The 22,096-nt window shown below is 49.1% G+C and overlaps 1 protein-coding gene across 1 annotated transcript; it reads left to right on the forward strand.

Annotated features, from left to right (window-relative positions):
* Nucleotides 1-6,240: 6,240 nt before the first annotated feature.
* On the forward strand, nucleotides 6,241-21,457 carry RPL32 (ribosomal protein L32). The gene is made up of 4 exons (XM_075320761.1): nucleotides 6,241-6,322; nucleotides 19,791-19,891; nucleotides 19,978-20,159; nucleotides 21,274-21,457. The coding sequence occupies exons 2-4, from the start codon at nucleotides 19,796-19,798 to the stop codon at nucleotides 21,401-21,403; spliced, it is 408 nt and encodes a 135-aa protein (XP_075176876.1). The 5' UTR covers nucleotides 6,241-6,322; nucleotides 19,791-19,795; the 3' UTR covers nucleotides 21,404-21,457.
* Nucleotides 21,458-22,096: the final 639 nt, after the last annotated feature.

Consider the following 22,096-nt stretch of genomic DNA (forward strand, 5'->3'; position numbering starts at 1 on the left):
TGCTGGCGGGGGAGTACAGTCACAGAAGTTGGACAGAAAGACGCTACGGAAATCAGCTAGTCTGGAGGACCCTGAGGGAACCAGCTGGTCGTGTACGGAGACTTCTGGAGGGCTAGGCACGCAGGGGAAACAGGTTCTCGAAATAGGCTCAAGTTTAACTACCTACTAAACCTGCCGGTGTGGAGGACAACAAGTCTCACACCAACCAACACAGAGCCCGCAGCATCAGCAGCAACAAGGGGGCCCATAAGGAGGATTGAGCCTGGAGCCATCTTATCCTTGGTCCACGCTGCCAGCAAATGGGTCAGAAAGGGGAGGAAGGCAGCCGCGACTTCCCTGGATGAATCCCACAGTACTCTAAGTCAGGGGTTGACCGAAATAAAAGAAATGCTAAGAAGGCGAGTCAGCAGTCACACCTACGTCGGCCTGAAGGATACCTGGTTCCACCTGATTCATCATAGCATCGCCTGGGTTGCCTCACTCTACCACCAGAAAGTGAGTAAAAACCCTGAAAGACATTCCTGGACTGTGTGTGAGTTCTTCTGCGACCTGTGGTACTACACACTTACACCTGAGCCCCTGGGGCCCGCCTCACTCTCGGGAGGCCATAACACCAGACTGCATTTACCATCAGCCCTGAACGCTCTCTAAATTGCAGTGGCAGTCACCCACTGACCGCAAATACCGAAAGTGGCGTCACGATTCCTATTGAAGTTAACCTGACATACCTGTTGCCGGAAGATTCCCAGCACATGAAGTCCCTGAGGTCCCGGAGGCGACGGCTGCAGATGAGGGGCTTCACAGGAGCGGTCTGTAAGAGATGGAGGATGATGGGGAGCGGTCTGTGAGGGGAGAGATGATATGGAGCGGACTGTGAGAGAGGGGGGATGATGGGGAGCCGTCTGTTTTATATTCACTATTAAAGACTGGGGAAAGAGAGCGCAAATAGGGTCTTACCAGATATTAAAGGAGCAGTGTGTAATAATGTACACCTACCTTATGGGGTTGTGAGGATCACAACCACCAGAGATAGCACACAGATAATGGCAGCTGCCGCAGCCCCACGTGGGTGATTCTTCAATGCTGGAGAGGAGAAGGGCTTAATGCAGCCCTGTCAACAGAAAGGATGAAAAAAAAAATGTTGATTTAGTAATAAATATTTTATTCCATAGGTCTACGCGTTTCAAGGTTCAAGACCTCTTCAAGGTTCAAGACCTCTTCATGAGGATCTAAAAAAGAAGAAAAAACAAGGGGCCGTGTCCTCAGCTGCCCAGAGTATTTCAGGAGACGCGTTTCGGAATGGTGAAAGACTAAGGGTACATAGTGGAAGGTGCAGGGTTCTCAGCAGCCCAGAGTATTTCAGGAGACGTGTTCGAGGACGGTGAAAGAATAAAGTTACATAGTGGGAGGTGCAGGGTTCTCAGCAGCCCAGAGTATTTCAGGTGACATGTTCGGGGATGGTGAAAGACTAAAGTTACATGGTGGGAGGTGCAGGGTTCTCAGCAGCCCAGAGTATTTAAGGAGACGTGTTTGATGTGGTGGGTTGGTGAAAGACTAAAGTTACATAGTGGGAGGTGCAGGGTCTCAGCAGCGTAGAGTATTTCAGGAGATGTGTTCAATGTAGTGGATGGTGAAAGACTAAAGTTACATAGAGGTAGGTGCAAGGTTCTCAGCAGCACAAAGTATTTTAGGAGACATGACAAATGTGGTGGGATGATGAAGGACTAAAGTTACAAAGTGGGAGGTGCAGGACTCTCAGCAGCCCAGAGTATTTCAGGAGACATATTCGGGGAAGGTGAAAGACTAAAGTTACATAGTGAGAGGTACAGGGCTCTCAGCAGCCCAGAGTATTTCAGGAGACATGTTCGATATTGTGGGGTGATGAAAGACTAAAGATACATAGTGGGAGTTGCAGGGTTCTCAGCAGCCCAGAGTATTTCAGGAGACAAGTTCGGGGAAGCTGAAAGACTAAAGTTAAACAGTGGGAGGTGCAGGGTTTTTATCAGCATAAAGTATTTCAGGAGACATGTTCGATGTTGTGCAGTGGTGAAAGACTAAAGTTACATAGATGGAGGTGCAAGGTTTTCAGCAGCCCAGAGTATTTTAGGAGAGGAGTTCGCTATTCTGTGGGAGGTCACAGATAATTACATGGTGGAAGCATGGGGGCTTTCCAGCTGCACAGAGTACTTCAGGAGAAAAGTGTCAAAATTTTGTGCAAAGTCTTCTGATGTAATTTTAAACTTCAGGGCCCCTGTGCAACATCTTTACAAAGGCTGCATCTACTATGTGCCATTTATTATATTAAAGAAGGGTTTTCAGCCTGTTTGGACACGACGGTCTGTGGGCGCATGCTAGCTCTGCATTCTTATTATGAGACCCCTCAATTATGGACTACTACAATCAGGGCCGGCGCCAATCCTCTGTGAATATGGGGATGTGCAAGATCCACCACTCTGGGGGCCACTGGGCCCAAATATCAATTTGCATCTCAGAAGTTGAGCTTGCTGCACACATGGCGGATGCTAGTGGCGTTATACAGCCGGCAACCGAGTCTAACTGCTGCTGATCACAGCCTGCTCTATCACAGCAGTGTAGCCTCTTAGTTGCCGCTTTTAATATTGACAGCAGCATTTAAGGCTATAAGTGTATGCTGCAGTTTTTTCTGCACACAAACTGCAATCAAAATTGCAACCAAAACTGCACCTTGTCAGAGAGCCTGGAAATGTAAAAAAAACAAACAAAAAACGCTTCTAATGTAGGAGCGTTTTTGGTGCGTTTTTGTTAATGCGTTTTTTAAAGGATAAACAAAATATGATAGGATAGGATAATTGATAGATAGCTAGAATAGATGATAGATAGAAAAAATAGATAGATAGAACATATAGAATAGATAATAAGAAAGAACAGATAGAATACATACAATGAAATAACAGAATAGCTTGCTAGAGCAATAGCTAGCTTGGCCAGCCTTTTTTTTTAAGTTTTTGGAGGTAAAAAAAGGATATGTGTGGTCTACAGCCGCCCCAGACATGGCACATCCATAAGATGCGCCAATTCTGGCACTGGACCCAGCTCTTCTCAATTGCCTTGGTGCGGTGGCAATCAGGGTAATAAGGGGTAAATGGCAGCCCATAGCTGCCACTATGCCCTATGAGACATCCCACATCACTAATCTGTAAGTGAAAGTAAATAACCACAAACATCCAAAAAATCCTTTATTTGAAATAAAAAAAGCCCCCTTTCACCACTTTATTAACCCCCAAACACCCCTCCAGGTTTGAAGTAATCCACACGAGGTCCGACGGCAATTCAGCTCTGCTATCTCCCTGTCCTGTCACAGTGCGCGTCATAGAACATGACTGCCAGCTGTGAGTGCAGACAGAGCAGAAGCGATCAGAATGAACTGGGGTGAACCCCTGACGTCACAGCTACGGGTCCCGCAGTACGGAGTATGTCGCAGCAGTGACGTCACGGGTTCACTGCTGTGAGGTTCAGGCTGCTCCTGAAGGGAGCTGAGACATCAGCGGTGCCGTTGCTCACGTGAGTCCTATAGTTGCGGCTCACTTCAGTCGCGGCCTGATTTGCGCTCACTGGTGGGGAACTCCAGCTGTGACCGCAAATCACCTGAGTGACGACACCGCTGATCTCGCGGCTCACTTCAGTCAGTCGGGTGATTTGCTGTCACAGGTGGAGGACTCCAGCTGTGGCTGAGTGACATCACCGCTGATAGAGCGACTCAATTCAGTTGCTGCGTGGAGCTCACATCTGACAGTCTACTTCTATGGCGCTCGCTGTGAGCGGCAGATGTAGCAGTGCTGGAAGTGTCGTGGGACCTCGTGTGGCTTACATTGGACCTGGAGATGTGTTTGGGGGGGTTAATAAAGTGGTGAAAGAGAGTAGCTTATTTGTCTTTTATTTCAAATAAAGGATTTTTTGGGTGTTTATGTTTATTTACTTTCACTTACAGATTAGTAATGGGGGGTGTCTCATAGATGCCTGCCATGACTAATGTAGGACTTAGTGGCAGTTATGGGCTGCCAATAACTCCTTATTACCCCAATTGCCACCGCACCAGGGTAATCGGGAAGAGCCGGTAAAATCCCGGGACTGTCGCAGCTAATGTGGCAATTCCGGGGCGGCTGCTGGCTGATATTTTTAAGCTGAGGGGCTCCCAATAATGTGGGTCTCCTCAGTCTGAGAATACCAGCCCTCAGTTGTGTGACGCCCCTGGACTATCAGGTCATCACAGGGTACTGCACGCTCTTTTTCCTTTAGTGCAGTATTCAAATCCCTCATGGTTCTGGTTCCCTATCTTACAGTGCGGCCTCCAACAGCAAATCTAATCCTAGATACACTCTGCACCACACCCACCAGACACACCAGTGGGCGGCTTGAGCAGAATAGGGTCGCCCACCTAGGGGTCAGGAAGGGGAGGTGAGTAGTGAAGAAGAGGAGTTGTGAAGTGGAGAAGTAAAGTGGAGGAGGAAGGGAGTAGTGGCTCTCCCAGGAGAAGCTTACTAGGTTGCAGACGGTGGTCTGGACCTAGAGGAGTCTGACCCCTGGTCGCAGGGAATTGAGGCTAGGTGCATGGGACCTGTCAAAGCGGACGGTCAGCAGCCTGGTCCTATCACGGGTCCGGGACCGAAGGCACAGCGGGGTAGACGGACCCTAGGTCGGGGAGAAGCTTCATGCAACCCGGCAATTAACCTGAGGAGAACGGGGCCTTTATGAACTGTTCCCACTAGCTCCAGAATCGGGGCACTAGCGCAACGAGGGGGATAGGGCCTTCCATACAACCGGCCCACTAAAATCACAAGCGTGAGCCATGAGAGCAGGCTCCCACACCTAAGGCCCTGTCACACACAGAGATAAATCTGTGGCAGATCTGTGGTTGCAGTGAAATTGTGACAATCAGTGCCAGGTTTGTGGCTGTGTACAAATGGAACAATATGTCCATGATTTCACTGCAACCACAGATCTGCCAAAGATTTATCTCTGTGTGTGACGGGGCCTTTAGCCATAGTGTGGAGCGGGGCCCGGCAAGTTCCAGACTACTGGGCCACTACAGTGAATTTAAACTTTGTGCCAGGAGGCAGGTCACGGATCACCGGGCAGCACTGCAGAGGACGGGACCCTGACAAGATCCCTTGAGAGGCAGTAGCACCCAGAGACTTGGTTTACCCGGTTGTCAGCGTCTGCTTATTGGCTGAGTGAGTACATGAGTGATTTCCCCTTCACGGCACCAAATAGCACCATCCAGAGTCCCGGGGCCTACCCCTGGAGGGCAACGACACCTTGCTGCCCCGTTCCATCACCCCGGGTACTCCCAACAGCAGCGGCGGTATCCCCAGTTACCTCACACCACGGGTGGCGTCATGAACTATATAACTCCCCTGTAATTATCCCCCTTTTACTTTAGAGTGTGGCCCCTATGCTCTCGGGTCCGGAGACCCTCGAGTCACGAACGGACATTTTACCCCCGGATCAGAGCAGTTTGATTTGCTGCTGGAGCGGTACAGTTGTAGCTTTATTTTGGCTGGGTATCAAAATTTGGGGGCCGCATGCCGTGTTTTTAAATTATTTATTGTACCGTACATGTAGACATGCCCACCTGCAGCTGTGATTGGTTGCAGTCAGACAACTGTCACTCAGCATGGGGATGCGTCTGACTGCAACCAATCACAGACCCCGTGAGTGAATATGTATGAGTCTAATGAGCGGGTCGGGAAAAAGAATGAGAGCAGTGTGACAGCTGCGTACGCCATGTAGCCTAAAAGGCTGGAAATGGGGGAAGATGTCCCCTTTTGATCCCATGAACCTCTTGCAGCATGACGGTGAGTTGCTGGCTCCTCTGTCTTGGCTCCCGTTTCAGGGTGTTATTGAAAAAAAAAACGAAAAAAAAACCCCAAACCATATTAATGGCAGAATCACTGTTTTGTGTCTTCGTAGCTACAGAGGAAAAACTTGTACAGACCCCAATATGGCAAACAGACGAAAACTAATGAAAAGTTAAAGCTCTTGGAAGGCAAAGAGGGAAAATCGAAAATGAAGAAGGGCCCACATTAATCCTATTTCAAAGATAAAGTTAAATATGTGTCAAATATTTTTTTTTTCTTAGAATATTAAGTATTAACAATACAATAGAAAAATACTGTAAAACAACAAGTCAACTTGTACAAGGTCTGCGGCTGCAGTACCGCTGGGTGCCGCTATACCAGTGGCGCTGTTCTCCCGGAAGTTCCTGGCTCTTCTTTACCTCGCGCAGCGCCTCTCGCTCTCTCTTCCTCGAGCTGTCTGCGGAGAAGGCGGACGCTCTGAACTGGTGAGTGAATCCATTGTCATCCTCGCTGATTCTGAGCCCATCCCGTCTCTGCCGGTACCGCATTGAGAACCAGTGATGTGCCTGGTGGTATCTGCAGTTATATTATCTGGGGTGGACCCGGTATACAGGAGGGATAGGTGGTATCGGGTCAGCGGGGCCTGTGAGGAATATGGCGGCTTGTGTGTGCGGGAGGCCGGTCATGTGGCTGCCGACTGGGGCAGGGATGGAGCTCTTTATATAGGGGGCAGGAGCTGAGTGTGGACCATAAGTCCCAGCATTGCGGCCACACTGAGGAGACTATAACCGGGGACCCTGCAAACAGCCCCTCATAGCTCAGCTGTAGGGCTGAGGTGTAGGTGGAGTTTCCCTTTAATTCTGTACGTATTGCTGCAGCAGGGCCCGGGTTGTTTTGCGTTGTTGTGTAAGTGCAAGGTGATACGTGATGTTCTCTGGGGATCGAGGGGCATTGTACACTGGTGCTGTGGGGGGTATTATATGCAGGTGCTGGGGGGGAGAGGCATTATAGGTGGCATTATATGCGGGTGAGAGGAGCATTATATGCAGATGCTGGAAGTGCAGGGGCATTATATGCTGCAGTGGGGGGAATTATATGCTGGGGAAAGGGGGCATTCTATGTGGGTGGTGCTGGAAGTGCAGGGGCATTATATGCTGGTGCTGGGAGTAGAGGGGCTTTATATGCTGGGGAAAGGGGGCATTCTATGGGTGGTGCTGGGGAGGGGGGCATTATATGCTGGGGAGGGGGGCTTTATATGCTGGGGAAAGGGGGCATTCTATGGGTGGTGCTGGGGAGGGGGGCATTATATGCTGGTGCTGGGAGTAGAGGTGTTTTATATGCGGGTGCTGGAAGTGCAGGGGCCTTATATGCTGGGGAGGGGGGCATTACATGCAGGTGCTAGGAAAGTGAGGAGGCATCTGTAGGTAGTAGCTGTAGAAAGACAGGGCCGCACATCCCAAGCTCATACATTGATCTATTTGGCTGAGCAAATATTTATAAAACTGAACCTGAGTTTCTTGGGTAACATCTGATCAGACTGTTTGAAGCCCCTGGAGACCCCCTTATTGGGCACCTTGCCTTAAATATGCAGTGATAACGCCAAGATGATAACATGTCAGAAGGGGAGTGACACAGATGCCCCAGTGCACTAATAGTAGTTTTATTTCTATAACTGCATGTTCCGCAGCACTTTACAATTCAGAGGGGCTTTGTACAGACAATATCAGACATTACAGAGACACACAATTCCCCAGACTGCAAGGCAGAGTCCTCATACCACCCCTTAGGCACAACAGCAATGGCCACCCCCAGGAACACCAAGTGAAAAGGAGATTCCACATGGTCAAACTAGACGGAAGCCCTCCTGCTAATTTGGCGGACTTTGCTGCTGTGCCTGTGGGGTGGTGTGACATGGGGGCTTTGCCCTGCAGCATGGGCGTTGTGGGTTACCTGGGTCGCTCCACCTGTATGTGCAGTATCGTGCTCTTGTTTGAGTACCCCTTTAGGCTAGGGACCCACTGAGAGGTTCGCTGATGTATCAGCGGCTTCATACAGCTGGATCAGATTGTAACCAAGAACCTCAAGTTCAGGTTTGTATATTTTTGCTGAACCCAATATATAACAATGTGTGAGTTTTTGATGGACAGTCCAGGGCTTTATTACAGTAATAGCATATGGACTCTGCTCCATACAGTGCAGAAAGGTGTATGTATAATATATGCCGGAGCTATACTGGCCTCCCGATGTATATGCATCGACATTCCCGGCACTTGACCTAAGAGGTGGTCATACTGGTCACCAGGGCTCATTATTGGATGTGGTACTGGTCACGTAGAAAGGGTCTAGCAAAAGGTAACCCGGGCACACATTCTAGAAAAATGAAAGTCTGAAACAATGGTCTTTGAACTTCAGTTCGCTTGTTTTATTGATGCAAAGGACAAAAATATCTGCCGTTTCGGCCTTCACATATAGGCCTTCCTCAGAGATGGTCTATGATACAGATTTATACAGAAAAAAAGAGCACACAATTAGTACATATACAAAATACATATGACATATATGTCTTATGATATAGAAAGCTCAATTGAGAAAAAAATAATACTAAACTAAATGAGCTGGCATCGACAAGCATATAATCACTGATAATGGATTCTCATGGAAAATGTATACATAAAAAATACAATATCACAATGCTCTTGTCACTGAAAACGTTTAACATCTAGAGAGAGGACCACCCTAACTGTGATCAGAAAGACATAAGACATACCTATATGGCTATGAAGGAAAATAATATTCGAGTAATGGCTCAAAAAGATGGAAACTTCATGATCTACACGATTGCCTAAAATAGACAAGTTAGAAAATACTAAAACCGGCTATGATGAAGAAAGAAAAAGGTAGCGTAAGGGACAAGGGGAATAGTTACCATGAGGCAGGGGAGAGAAAAGGGTATAGGATGTGAAGAACATGGGAGCACCATTAATATATTGAGTGAGCCAGACTTTACTCTATACTGTAGAAAGGGTCTGACTGATCTGCATGTGGAGATACTGATGGGGTTAATAATTTTGGGGTCCCTCGCTGAGTATCGCCCTTGGAAGGTGCTGCTAGGTATTACACTGCAGCGTGCAGACATCAGCTTGTCAGTCCTATAGAAGTTGCTGTCCTTTTAACCTCTTAAATGCATTCTGTCAGTATTATAAATATATTTATCTATGGTTTGATTAAATATAATTGGTGCTATACTGATCTGATCGTTTATTTTTAAACAATCCATAGGTAAAGAAGGGAATTTTGTTTACTTACCGTAAATTCCTTTTCTTCTAGCTCCAATTGGGAGACCCAGACAATTGGGTGTATAGGCTATGCCTCCGGAGGCCGCACAAAGTATTACACTAAAAGTGTAAAGCCCCTCCCCTTCTGCCTATACACCCCCCCGTGCTCCCACGGGCTCCTCAGTTTTGGTGCAAAAGCAAGAAGGAGGAAAAAAAATTATAAACTGGTTTAAAGTAAATTCAATCCGAAGGAATATCGGAGAACTGAAACCATTCAACATGAACAACATGTGTACACAAAAAAACAGGGGCGGGCGCTGGGTCTCCCAATTGGAGCTAGAAGAAAAGGAATTTATGGTAAGTAAACAAAATTCCCTTCTTCTTTGTCGCTCCATTGGGAGACCCAGACAATTGGGACGTCCAAAAGCAGTCCCTGGGTGGGTAAAATAATACCTCGTAATAGAGCCGTAAAACGGCTCCTTCCTACAGGTGGTCAACCGCCGCCTGAAGGACTCGTCTACCTAGGCTGGCATCCGCCGAAGCATAGGTATGCACCTGATAGTGTTTCGTGAAAGTGTGCAGGCTCGACCAGGTAGCCGCCTGACACACCTGCTGAGCCGTAGCCTGGTGCCTCAAAGCCCAGGACGCGCCCACGGCTCTGGTAGAATGGGCCTTCAGCCCTGAGGGAACCGGAAGCCCAGCAGAACGGTAAGCTTCGAGAATTGGTTCCTTGATCCACCGAGCCAGGGTTGATCTGGAAGCCTGTGACCCTTTACGCTGGCCAGCGACAAGGACAAAAAGTGCATCCGAGCGGCGCAGGGGCGCCGTCCGAGAAATGTAGAGTCTGAGTGCTCTCACCAGATCTAACAAGTGCAAATCCTTTTCACATTGGTGAACTGGATGAGGACAAAAAGAAGGTAAGGAGATATCCTGATTGAGATGAAAAGGGGATACCACCTTAGGAAGAAATTCCGGAACCGGTAGCGGGGTCGTACATGCGGCGCAGGCAGCATAATAAGCCTGAGCAACACAATAGGGTATATAGCCAGAAATCAACTGTGCACCATACAGTGTAAAGTATATACCATAAACATATAATGTATAATTACACTACTGCACAATGGGGCTAGCACCACAGGTGCTGCTTACCACCCGCTTAAAGCGGTTGTGAGGCCACCAGAGTCCCTGCCTGGGTCTCCCAGAATTTGTCCCCCTCTGCAGCGTCCGAGGAGCTGACAGGAATGGCTGCCGGCGTCCTGAGGAGAGGAGGGAGCCGTGGGCGTGACCCAGAAAGTGCGGGAACTGGTGCCCCACTGTGCACATTGAGAGGGGTGGAGTATGCAAAGCATGCTCCAGCCCTCAGTGCTGCTCGTTCTGTGCAGCGTCCCGCCCTTCCCCTGCCTGTCAGGGCCGGGGGTGGGAGGAAAAAAGACTAGGCCGCAAAAGCCGGGGACTCGAGTAATAAGCGCGGCCGCCGTATAAGCGCGGCCGGCGCGGAAGTCCCCGGCGCACTACAAGTCCCAGCCGCGCCGCAGTGTTTCCATGGCAGCGGCGGTCAGCGCGGTAGTCCCTATACATAAACACACTCAGCGACGTTGAGTGTGTAATGGCACATTTAACCCGGTCAGCGCCGCGGTCCCAGGTGCACTAGCACACCCAGCAATGCTGGAGTGTTGCTGTGCGCGGTCCCCACAGGAACACAGAGTACCTCCACGTAGCAGGGCCATGTCCCTGAACGGTACCCGGCTCCTATCCAGCAGGCCCCACAGGAGTTGTGGATGAAGCACGGTCTCAGTGCCTGGAGACCGATAGGATCCCACTTCACCCAGAGCCCTAAGGGGGATGGGGAAGGAAAACAGCATGTGGGCTCCAGCCTCCGTACCCGCAATGGATACCTCAACCTTAACAACACCGCCGACAAGAGTGGGGTGAGAAGGGAGCATGCTGGGGGCCCTATATGGGCCCACTTTTCTTCCATCCGACATAGCAGCTGCTGCTGACCAATCTATGGAGCTGTGCGTGCATGTCTGCCTCCTTCGCACAAAGCAAAAAACTGAGGAGCCCGTGGGAGCACGGGGGGTGTATAGGCAGAAGGGGAGGGGCTCTACACTTTTAGTGTAATACTTTGTGCGGCCTCCGGAGGCATAGCCTATACACCCAATTGTCTGGGTCTCCCAATGGAGCGACAAAGAAAAATGAATGTCAGACAACCCCTTTTACATGGAATTAGTTATCAGGTTTTTGCTGTCTAATCTGAGAGCAGCATAATGTAGAGACAAACCCTGATTCCAGCGATGTCTCGTACTGAGCTCCTTGTTAGTTTTATCAGCAGGAGTTTATCACTAAAGAATTATTAAACCTGCCATGTAGTGCTCCATTTTCATGAGCTCTCAATGATCCCATCACTGAATGCCAGCTTTCTGCCTATGCACAGTGTACACAGCTGCCAATCCATGGTGTGGGTGGGGTTATACACTCCTCAGCATTCTGAGCGCTGCTAGATATGCTGCAGATAATGGTGATTTTATAAAACATACAGCAAGCAGCCCAGTAAGTGGCACATTACTGGAATCGGCGTCTTTGCCCCGACATTATTCTGCTCTCAGATGGGGTAGCAAAAACTGGGGATAGATTTCCTTTAAGGACTAAATGTTTTGGTGAAAAAGGTGGACTTTTTTTTTTTTAAATAGTGCCTTTTAGGGACTCATGGGTTACACTCCCTTTAAGCATTGCCTCGGTAAGGCTTATGCAGGTGTATAGTGTGGCGGTCTATATCTGACTTTTGCTGGGAGAGGTTATATAAAGGGATTTCTCACTTATAATATTAATATGCTAGAAATTAGGATTAGTAGGAGCCAGATGCCATGGGCCCCTATCAATAGCTGTACATTCCCTATAAGAGGATGAAACTCCAGTCACATGCTGGTCACATTGCGTATTGCAAGACAGGAATACCCCTTTAAAAAAATGGTGGTATATTGCCAGGGTGTGCCATCATTTTACAATTCATGGGGCCCCGACCTTTAGGATTTCTTCTGGGCATGAGAATGAAGGAACCCCAGTTTACTGCAGCACCGTGACTCCAGGGACCTGTAGGTCCACTCCATTTAAAGGGGTTTTCCACAAAGTTCATTTTAAACAAATATATCTTGGAATAATAATTTCCACAATTGGATGTGTTTAAAAAAAAAAAAAAAATGTTCCAGAGCTGAGAGAACTGTCCCTGCGATATGCTGTGTAATGGCCGTGTCTGACCATGCAGGGACATGGTCTGATCATACCACAGCTCCTGGGCTGGGGAGGAAGCAAGAGAGTATAAAGACAGCACAAGATCACAAATAATTCTTTCTTTGACGTAAAACATTTTTTAAAATCAGGCAAATGTTTTACCTCACAGAAAAAATCAGCTGTGATCATGTGCTAGCTTTATACTTTTTGTGCCCTACCCAGCCCAGGAGATGTGGTATGGTCAGACACGGCCATAGCAGGGACACATATATAAGATTATCTCAGCACAGGAACATGTTTTTATAACTCATGCAGTTGCAGAAATTATTAATAGTCCAAGTTCTATTGATTAAAATTAATTTCTTTGTCGCTCCATTGGGAGACCCAGACAATTGGGGTGTATAGCTACTGCCTCCGGAGGCCACACAAAGTATTACACTCAAAAGTGTAAGGCCCCTCCCCTTCTGGCTATACACCCCCAGTGGGATCACTGGCTCACCAGTTTTGTGCTTTGTGCGAAGGAGGTCAGACATCCACGCATAGCTCCACTGTTTAGTCAGCAGTAGCTGCTGGCTATATCGGATGGAAGAAAAGAGAGCCCATACTAAAGGGCCCCCAGCATGCTCCCTTCTCACCCCACTCTTGTCGGGTGTTTGTTAAGGTTGAGGTACCCATTGCGGGTACGGAGGCTGGAGCCCACATGCTGCTTTCCTTCCCCATCCCCCTGAGGGCTCTGGTGAAGTGGGATCTTACCGGCCTCCAGGCACTGAGGCCGTGCTCCATCCACAGCTCCTGGGAATCTGCTGGACATGGAGCGGAGTATCCTCAGGGACATGGCCCTGCTACGTTAAGGTACTCTGTGTCCCTGTGGGGACCGCGCAGACACACGGCAGCATTGCTGGGTGTGTTAGTGCGCCAGGGACGGCGGCGCTGCCCGCACTAGTGCCATCGCACACTACAGCTTGCTGGGTGTGTTAGTGTATTAGGGGACTACCGCGCTAACCGCCGTTGCCATTTTTATTTCGGGCGCGGCTGGGACTTGTGGTGCGCTGGGGACTTCCGCGCCGACCAAGGCTTATATGCCGGCCGCGCTTATCAACTCGAGTCCCCGGCTTGCGCGGCCTAGTCTCACTTCGTTTCCGCCCACAGACCTGCCAGTCAGGGTAGGGGCGTGACGCTGCACAGCACGGCAGCGCTGAGAGATAGAGCATGCTTTGCATACTCCACCCCTCTCACTGTGTGCGCTGCGAAACCGGCAGCGCTGAGAGCTGGAGTATGCTTTGCATACTCCACCCCTCTCACTGTGTACACTGTGAAGCCGGATTCCCGCACTTTCTCAGGCACGCCCACGGCTTCCTCCTCTACACAGGACGCCGGCAGCCATTCTTGTCAGTGTTTTCTGTAGCGACAGAAGAGACAAGTTTAGGAATCCCTGGCAGGGATTCGGATAGTCACACAACCGCTGTGACCAGGCGTTAAGCAGCACCTGTGGGGCTGACTCCACTAGTGCCGAAGTGCACATATACATATATGCTTATTCACTATGCATTGCACTGTTTGGTGGCATTTTTGTATATACCCTCCTTGATTGTGCGGAGGACATAACAGCATATTGTCTGTGTAAAACAGAGGTGCAGAAGCACATGTTTTCTATGCAGCCGGTACAGCATGTACGGCTATATGGCCGGCAGTGTACATAGACCCCCATTGTATACTACGGAGTCTCTACTAACCGTCCAGGACATGGGGACGGAGCCTGCAGTATTTACTGACAGATTTTCTGAGACTATGGCTATGAGACTAGAAGCCTTGCAGTCCAGACAAGTCTCTCAAACCCATGGCCACTGTTCATCATTATCCATGGTCCCCCTCAGTGGGAACAACGTTGAGCTCCGAGGGGTCATGTGCTTCCCAGAGTGATCTGACACGGACGACAGTCCCAGATAGTCTGAGAGGCTCACTATGAGCGGCCATCGACTTCATCACACTAGTCAGGGTCCCAGCAAGCGGACTCTCTGTGTGATGTGGCGAAGGTAGCTGCTCAAGATCTAATCCTGAGACCGCTCTCAATCTGGATACACCTGATGGTGACGCCATGGTCAATAATCTCATAGCGTCCATCAATAGAATGTTAGTTATTTCTCCCCCAGCTCCTCCAGTGGAGGAGTCAGCTTCATAGCAGGAGAAATTCCATTCACGTATCCCAAGCGTAAATTAAATACTTTCCTTGACCACCCTGACTTTACACAGGCAGTCCAGGAACACCACGCTTATTCAGTTAAGCGCTTCTCCAAACGGCTGAGGATACACGTTATCCCTACCCCCTGACGTGGGCAATGGCTGGACCCAGTGTCCCAAGGGGCATCCTCCAATCTCCAGCTTGCAGCTAGATCCATAGTTGCAGTGGAAGATGGGGCTGCACTTAAAGATGCCACTGACAGACAGAGGGATCTCTGGTCGAAATCCATCTATGAGGCTATCGGCGCGCTGTTAGCTCCAGCATTCGCAGCCATAGAGGCACCCCAAGCTACTTCAGCTTGTCTTACACAGATGGACACGGTCACACGTACATCTGTTCCGCAAGTGTCATCCTTAACCGCCCAAATGTCTGCATTTGCGTCTTATGCGATTAATGCTGTCCTGGACTCTACGACCCGTACGGCAGTGGCGTCCGCTCACTCTGTGGTTTTACGCAGGGCCTGGGTGTTAACTGAATGGAAGGCAGATTCTGCTTCCAAAAAAGGGCTTAACCAGTTTGCCTTGTTCTGCTGACCGACTGTTTAGTGTGCGTGAGATGTAATCATTAAACAGTTCAAGAGTAAGGATTCTTCCTTACCTCAGCCCAGACAAAACAAACCCCAACATACCAAGGGACAGTCGGGGTTTTCGGTCTTTTCAAGGCTCGGGCAGGTCCCATTTCTCCTCGTCCAAAGAGGACTCAAAAGGATCAGAGGAGCTCAGTTTCTTGGCGGGCTCAGTCACGCCCAAAAAAGACAGCCTGAAAACCCACTTCCAAGAGGCTTCCTCATGACTTGCGGCCTCCTCTCTCCGCATCCTCGGTCGGTAGCAGGCTCTCCCGCCTTGGCGATATTTCGCTGTCACAGGTCAAAGACCGTTGGGTGAGAGACATTCTGTCTCACGGGTACAGGACAGAGTTCAGTTCTCGTCCTCCAACTCAATTCTTCGGAACTTCTCCACCTCCCGACCGAGCCAATGCTCTTCTGCAGGCGGTGGGCACTCTAAAGGCACAACGAGTGGTGACCCCCGTTCCTCTTCAGGAACAAGGTCACGGTTTTACTCCGAATTATTTGCGATGCCAAGAAAGGACGAGTATTTCCGTCCCGTTCTGGATCTAACACGGCTCAACCAGCTCGTGAACACCAGGCGGTTCCGGATGTAATCCCCCGCTCCGTCATCGCCTCAATGTTTCAAGGAAATTTCCTAACATCGATAGACGTCAAGGATGCTTATCCCCACGTGCCGATTGATCCAGAGCTCCAGCGTTTCTACGCTTTGTTATAACACGCGAACACCTTCAGTTCGTAACTCTGCCTTCCGGCTGGCGATAGCCCCACGGGTCTTCGCTAAGGTCATGGCAGCAGTAGTACGAGTCCTGCAATCTCAAGGTCACTCTGTGATCCCGTGTTTGGGAGATCTACTTGTCAAGGCACCCTCTTAAGGAACATGCCAACACAGCCGAACGTTGCGCTGGAGACTCTCCAGAGTTTCGGGTGGATCAACTTTTCAAAGTCAGATCCGACCCCGGGCCAATCACTAACATATCTAGGCAGGGAGTTTCATACTCTCTCAGCGATAGTGAAGCTTCCGCTAGACAAACAGCGTTCACTACAGACAAGGCTGCAATCTCTCCTTAGGATCAGTCGCACACTTTGAGACGCCTCATGCACTTCTCACGTAAGATGGTAGCAATGGCGGCAGTCCCTTTCGCGCAGTTTCATCTGCGTCCACTACAATGGGACATTCTCCGCCAATGAGACGGGAAGTCGACGCCCATCGACAGAGACGTCTCCCTTCTCAGGAGGCCAAAGAATCTCTACGGTGGTGGCTTCTTCCCACCTCATGGTCAGAAAAAAGGTCCTTCCTACCCCCATCCTGGGCGGTAGTTACGACAGGCACGAGTCTGTCAGAGTGGGGAGCAGTTTTTTCTCTGCCAAAGGGCTCAAGGTACGTGGATTCAGCAAGAGTCCACCCTTCAGATCAATGTTCTGGAAATCAGAGCAGTGTATCTTGTCCTACAAGCCTTCCAGCAGTGGCTGAAAAGCAAGCACATCCGAATTCAGTCGGATATCTCCACAGCGGTGGCATACATCAACCACCACGGAAGAACACGCAGCATCCACCATATCCGCAGTTCACATCCCAGGCGTGGTAAACTAGGAAGCAGACTTCCTCAGTCGCCAGGGTATGGACGCAGGGGAATGGTGTCTTCACCCGGACGGGTTTCAGGAGATCTGTCGCCGCTGCGGGATGCCGGACGTCGACATAATGGCGTCACGGCACAACAACTTTGTTCCGGCTTCATAGCACAGTCTCACGATCATCGAGCTCTGGCGGCGGACGCCTCAGTTCAACATTGGTCGCAGTCCCGGCTACCTTATGTGTCCCACCTCTGGCATTGTTGCCCAGAGTGCTGCGCAAGATCAAGTCCGACTGTCGCCGCGCCATCCTCGTCGCTCCAGATTGGCCGAGGAGGTTGGGGTTCCCGGATCTGTGGTACCTCACGGTAGGCCAACCGTGGGCACTGCCAGACCGACCAGACTTGCTGTTTCAAGGGCCCCTTTTTTCCATCTGAACTCTGCGGCCCTGAACAGGGCTGTGGAGTCGGAGTCGTGGAGTCGGAGTCGGAGCTCATTTTGGTGGAGTCGGAGTCGGTATAAAATGCACCGACTCCGACTCCTAAAATATATAATAAATTGGGGACAGGAGTGCAATGCAGAATGTGCTGAATATTTTACTAAATAATAACATTTAGTATAATGCTTATATTTAAGTGAAAAATTTATTGTAGTACAATGTGAACATCAGACATTTAATTGTTTTTATGATACAATAATCAAGATATTTGGATAGAACATAAAATATTTATTGGAATACAACTTTAGAACACAAAAAACTAATAAATTGTAAATATGTAAAATATATATATATATATATATATATATATATATATATATATATTAGTGTATATACACACACAAGATATATATGTAATCTACTGTATATTACATAGTGTATTACATATTTACAATTTATTACAGTTTTTTGTGTTCTAAAGTTGTATTCAATAAATATATTTTATGTTCTATCCAAATATCTTGATTATTGTATCATAAAAATTATTAAATGTCTGATGTTCACATACACATATTCATGTACTACAATAAATTTTTCACCTAACTATAAGCAATATATGTAGGAGTCGGAGTCGGAGTCGGTGCAAGAGAATTTGAGGAGTCGGAGTCGAAGGTTTGGCTTACCGACTCCACAGCCCTGGCCCTGAACATGACGGTGTAGCCATTGAGTCCTGGATCATAGCGTCTTCAGGATTATCTCAGGAGTGGTTGTCACCATGACGCAGGCCAAGAAGCCAACGTCCGCCAAGATCTACCACAAAGCGTGGAAGATATTCTTATCTTGGTGCTCTGCTCAAGGAGTTTCTCCCTGGCCATTTGCGTCGCCTATTTTTCCTTCCTTCCTACAATCTTGGTTGGAAAATGGTTGGTCGCTCAGCTCCCTTGAAGGACAAGTCTCAGCGCTATCTGTATTTTTTCAGAAACGCCTAGCCGACTTCCGCAGGTATGCACGTTCCTGCAGGGAGTTTGTCTTCTCATCACTCCGTACAAGCGGCCGTTAGAGCTCTGGAGTCTGAACAAGGTTCTAATGACTCTCTTGAAGCCGCCTTTCGAGCCTTTGAAAGTTGTTTCCCTTTTCCGTCTTTCACAGAAAGTGGCCTTTCTAGTAGCGGTCACGTCTCTTCAGAGAGTGTCCGAGCTAGCAGCGCTGTCATGCAAATCTCCATTCCTGGTCTTCACCAGGACAAGGGGGTTCGGCGTCCGATTCCGGACTTTCTCCCTAAGGTGGTATCCCACTTTCATCTCAATCAAGATATCACCTTACCTTCTTTGTGTCCTCATCCAGTCCATCAATTTGAAAAGGATTTGCATCTGTTGGATCTGGTGAGAGCACTCAGGATCTACATTCCCGCACGGCGCTCCTGTGCCGCCCGGATGCACTCTTTGTCCTTGTCGCTGGTCAGCGTAAAGGGTCGCAAGCTTCCAAATCCACCCTGACTCGGTGGATCAAGGAACCAATTCTTGAAACCTACCGTGCTGCTAGGCTCCCGGTTCCCTCAGGGCTGAATGCCCATTCTACCAGAGCCGTGGGTGCGTCCTGGGCATTACGGCACCAGGCTACGGCTCAGCAGGTGTGCCAGGTACCTACCTGGTCGAGTCTGCACACTTTTACCAAGCTTATCAGGTGCATACCTACGCTTCGGCAGACGCCAGCCTAGGTAGACAAGTCCTTCAGGCGGCGGTTGCCCACCTGTACGAAAGGGCTGTTTGACGGCCCTACCACGAGGTATTCTTTTACCCACCCAGGGACTGCTTTTGGACGTCCCAATTGTCTGGGTCTCCCAATGGAGCGACAAAGAAGGGAATTTTGTTTACTTACCGTAAATTCCTTTTCTTCTAGTTCCAATTGGGAGACCCAGCGCCCGCCCTGTTTTCTTAGGGTTTTTTTCGGTACACATGTTGTTCATGTGAATGGTTGCAGTTCTCCGATGTTTCTTCGGATTGAATTGGTCTTTAAACCAGTTATTGGCTTTCCTCCTTCTTGCTTTTGCACTAAACTGGTGAGCCAGTGATCCCACTGGGGGTGTATAGCCAGAAGGGGAGGGGCCTTACACTTTTGAGTGTAATACTTTGTGTGGCCTCCGGAGGCAGTAGCTATACACCCCAATTGTCTGGGTCTCCCAATTGGAGCTAGAAGAAAAGGAATTTACGGTAAGTAAACAAAATTCCCTTCTTTAAAATTAACTTTGTTCTCTGAAAAATCCCTTTAAGTGAATCGTGCATATTCGGGTGATCGGGTCCTCTTGGCAGAGCGTCCCCCTCATTTTCAGGCCTGTGGGAGACTATGCGATCACTGAGAGGAGAACCCCTGTAATTGGTGAGGGCTTCAGCTATGGGCCCCCCACCAAGCATGCTGTTAGTGTGGACAGTAAGCGCCTCCATCCTTGAGTCTGCGGGGCAGCCTGTGCTCTTGCAGCGTGCGGTCATGGAGGCAGAAAACTGCAGTGTGCTACCCATTCCACGGCTGGTCTCTTGTATCAGTTGATGGAAGTTGATCTGCGACAATTCAGCAGTGGCACCAACTTTCGGCGTAAATATCGACGTGAGATTTCTAACAAATCAATTTTTGTCTTTAGATATCATGGCGGCTCTCCGGCCTCTCATTAAACCCAAGATCGTCAAGAAGCGGACGAAGAAATTTGTCCGTCACCAGTCAGACCGTTATGTTAAGATTAAGGTAAGTGCAGAGGCCTACGTGCGGAATATGTGATAGATTCCGACGCGGAAGTGGCAATAGCTCACGTCAGAACTTGTTTCTTGCAGCGCAACTGGCGTAAACCCAGAGGTATCGACAACAGAGCCCGCAGGAGGTTCAAGGGCCAGGTCCTGATGCCCAACATCGGCTATGGTAGCAACAAGAAGACCAAGCACATGCTGCCCACAGGTTTCCGCAAGTTTCTGGTCCGCAACGTCAAGGAACTCGAGGTTCTGATGATGAGCAACAAGTGAGTGACCAAGCATGTAGGGGAGGCAGGGATTAGGCATGATGGGAGCAGGAAGTGTCGTGTCTGGTGTTTACAGGACATCTGAGAATATTAGCTTGGGTGACTTGCATTTCCCTGCCAGACCAGTAAACCCCCCCCCCCCCCCCCCTCTCAATCTCAAATATGTTTTGATACTGGAGACTCTGGATCGGTCGCCAGTGCAGAATTACATGGAGTCGGAATTCTCCCAAGAGCTCAATCAGCTTGTGCTGAGTGTTAAAGGAACCTGTCAGCGTTAAGCTGCAGCCACCGCCAACCACCACTGGGCTCATATGTGCGGCATTCTAACATGCTGTATATAAGAGCCCAGGCCGCTGTGTAGACCGTAAAAATCACTTTATAATAATCACCTAAACGTTTGCTTCGGTGGAGTTGGGTCATATGGGCGTCGGTGTTCGCCGGCACCGCCTCTTTCGGCCATCTTCATACTCCTTCTGAAGCCTGTGTACATGAGACGTACTACATCATATACACTCGCCGGTCCTACGCATGCAAACTACAATACTTTGATCTGCCCTGCTCAGGGCAGATCAAAGTGCGCCTGCGCAGGACCTCAATGCCGGCGACTGTGGATGACTTAGGATTCGTCATGCACCGCGGCTACAGAAAAAGGAGAACGAAGATGGCCGAAAGAGGAGGCAACGGAGACTCCCATACGACCCAACTCCACCGCAGCGACCGTTTAGGTGAGTATTATAAAGTGATCATTACGTTATACACAGCGGCCTGGGCTCTTTTATATACAGCATTCTAAGATACTATATATAAGAGCCCGGTGGTGGTGGCTGCAGCTTATAGGCCTCAAATCTGGTGACAGGTTCCCTTTAATTCTTGGCACATGCTGAGAGTTGTAGTGGAAACTGGGCGTCGTAGGTTAGAGCTTGCGGTTGAGCTATTCCATGAAGTACATTGGGGGGCTCTAATGACTACCATTATTGCATGTGACGCCCCCTGCCGTCTCCCAAAATTGCTCATTTAAGAATATGGGAGCGTCGTGCACCTCTGCTGATTAGAGTGGATGTATGTTAGACCAGAATCTCGCAATCTGATTTTTTTTTTTTTTTTTTCCCCTTAGGTCCTTCTGTGCAGAAATCGCTCACAATGTCTCCTCCAAGAACCGAAAGACCATTGTGGAAAGAGCGGCACAACTCGCCATCAAAGTGACAAACCCCAACGCCAGACTGCGCAGCGAGGAGAACGAATAAACCAATCGCTCTGGATATTTGTGCTAATAAATCTAAAAGAAGTTTTGGACTTTAGTGTTTGTTTGTGTCTTGGTTATGAAGCAAATGCTTATCAGATAGTGATGGTACAAGGGGAGTTGTGTGTTCCTTATACACCACAAGCGTAAAGAATTCCTTCCAGCGTTGATCACTTCTGCTGTCAGAGTGAAGGGACATGGGTGACCTCTCTTAGATAGGGGCTAGTCAAAACACATGTGCAGCTGATAGGACCCATCCATGAAACCTGCCATACACCTGCCAACCCATTTATTACCTGATCCAGAAATTATCTGCACTGGAGAAACCCTTTAAAGCAGGGGTCGGGAACCTATGACTCGCAAGCCAGATGTGGCTTCTTTGATGGCTGTATCTGGCTTGCAGACAAATCTTCCGGTTTGTAAGACGCACTTTTTTCCCCCCCGAAAATGGGGGTGTGTCTTACAAACCACATATGGCTTACCTTGGTGACAGTAGTGGTGCAGGGTTGGCGGTGCTGCAGGGTCGTGGGGTGTCGCAGTGGCAAGCGCCACTGATCTGTGGGCTGCTTTGATTCTCCTGCAGTTGACGAGATCAACTTCGAGAAAATGGCCACAAAGGCGGCGCATGCGCAGATGGAACTCTGTGGCCATTTTCTTGGAAGTCCATCGCGTTGATCTGTGCAAGCGTCTCGTCTGT

This window comes from Anomaloglossus baeobatrachus, chromosome 8 (assembly GCF_048569485.1).
Source record: "Anomaloglossus baeobatrachus isolate aAnoBae1 chromosome 8, aAnoBae1.hap1, whole genome shotgun sequence".
Taxonomy (NCBI): Eukaryota; Metazoa; Chordata; class Amphibia; order Anura; family Aromobatidae; genus Anomaloglossus; species Anomaloglossus baeobatrachus.

Excerpts from the sequence above, each read along its gene's own strand:
- RPL32 (XM_075320761.1), top strand. The coding sequence starts at position 19,796 with ATGGCGGCTCTCCGGCCTCTCATTAAACCCAAGATCGTCAAGAAGCGG. Across the intron at positions 19,892-19,977 it reads ACCGTTATGTTAAGATTAAG|CGCAACTGGCGTAAACCCAG; the intron begins GTAAGTGCAGAG and ends TGTTTCTTGCAG. Across the intron at positions 20,160-21,273 it reads GTTCTGATGATGAGCAACAA|GTCCTTCTGTGCAGAAATCG; the intron begins GTGAGTGACCAA and ends TTTTCCCCTTAG.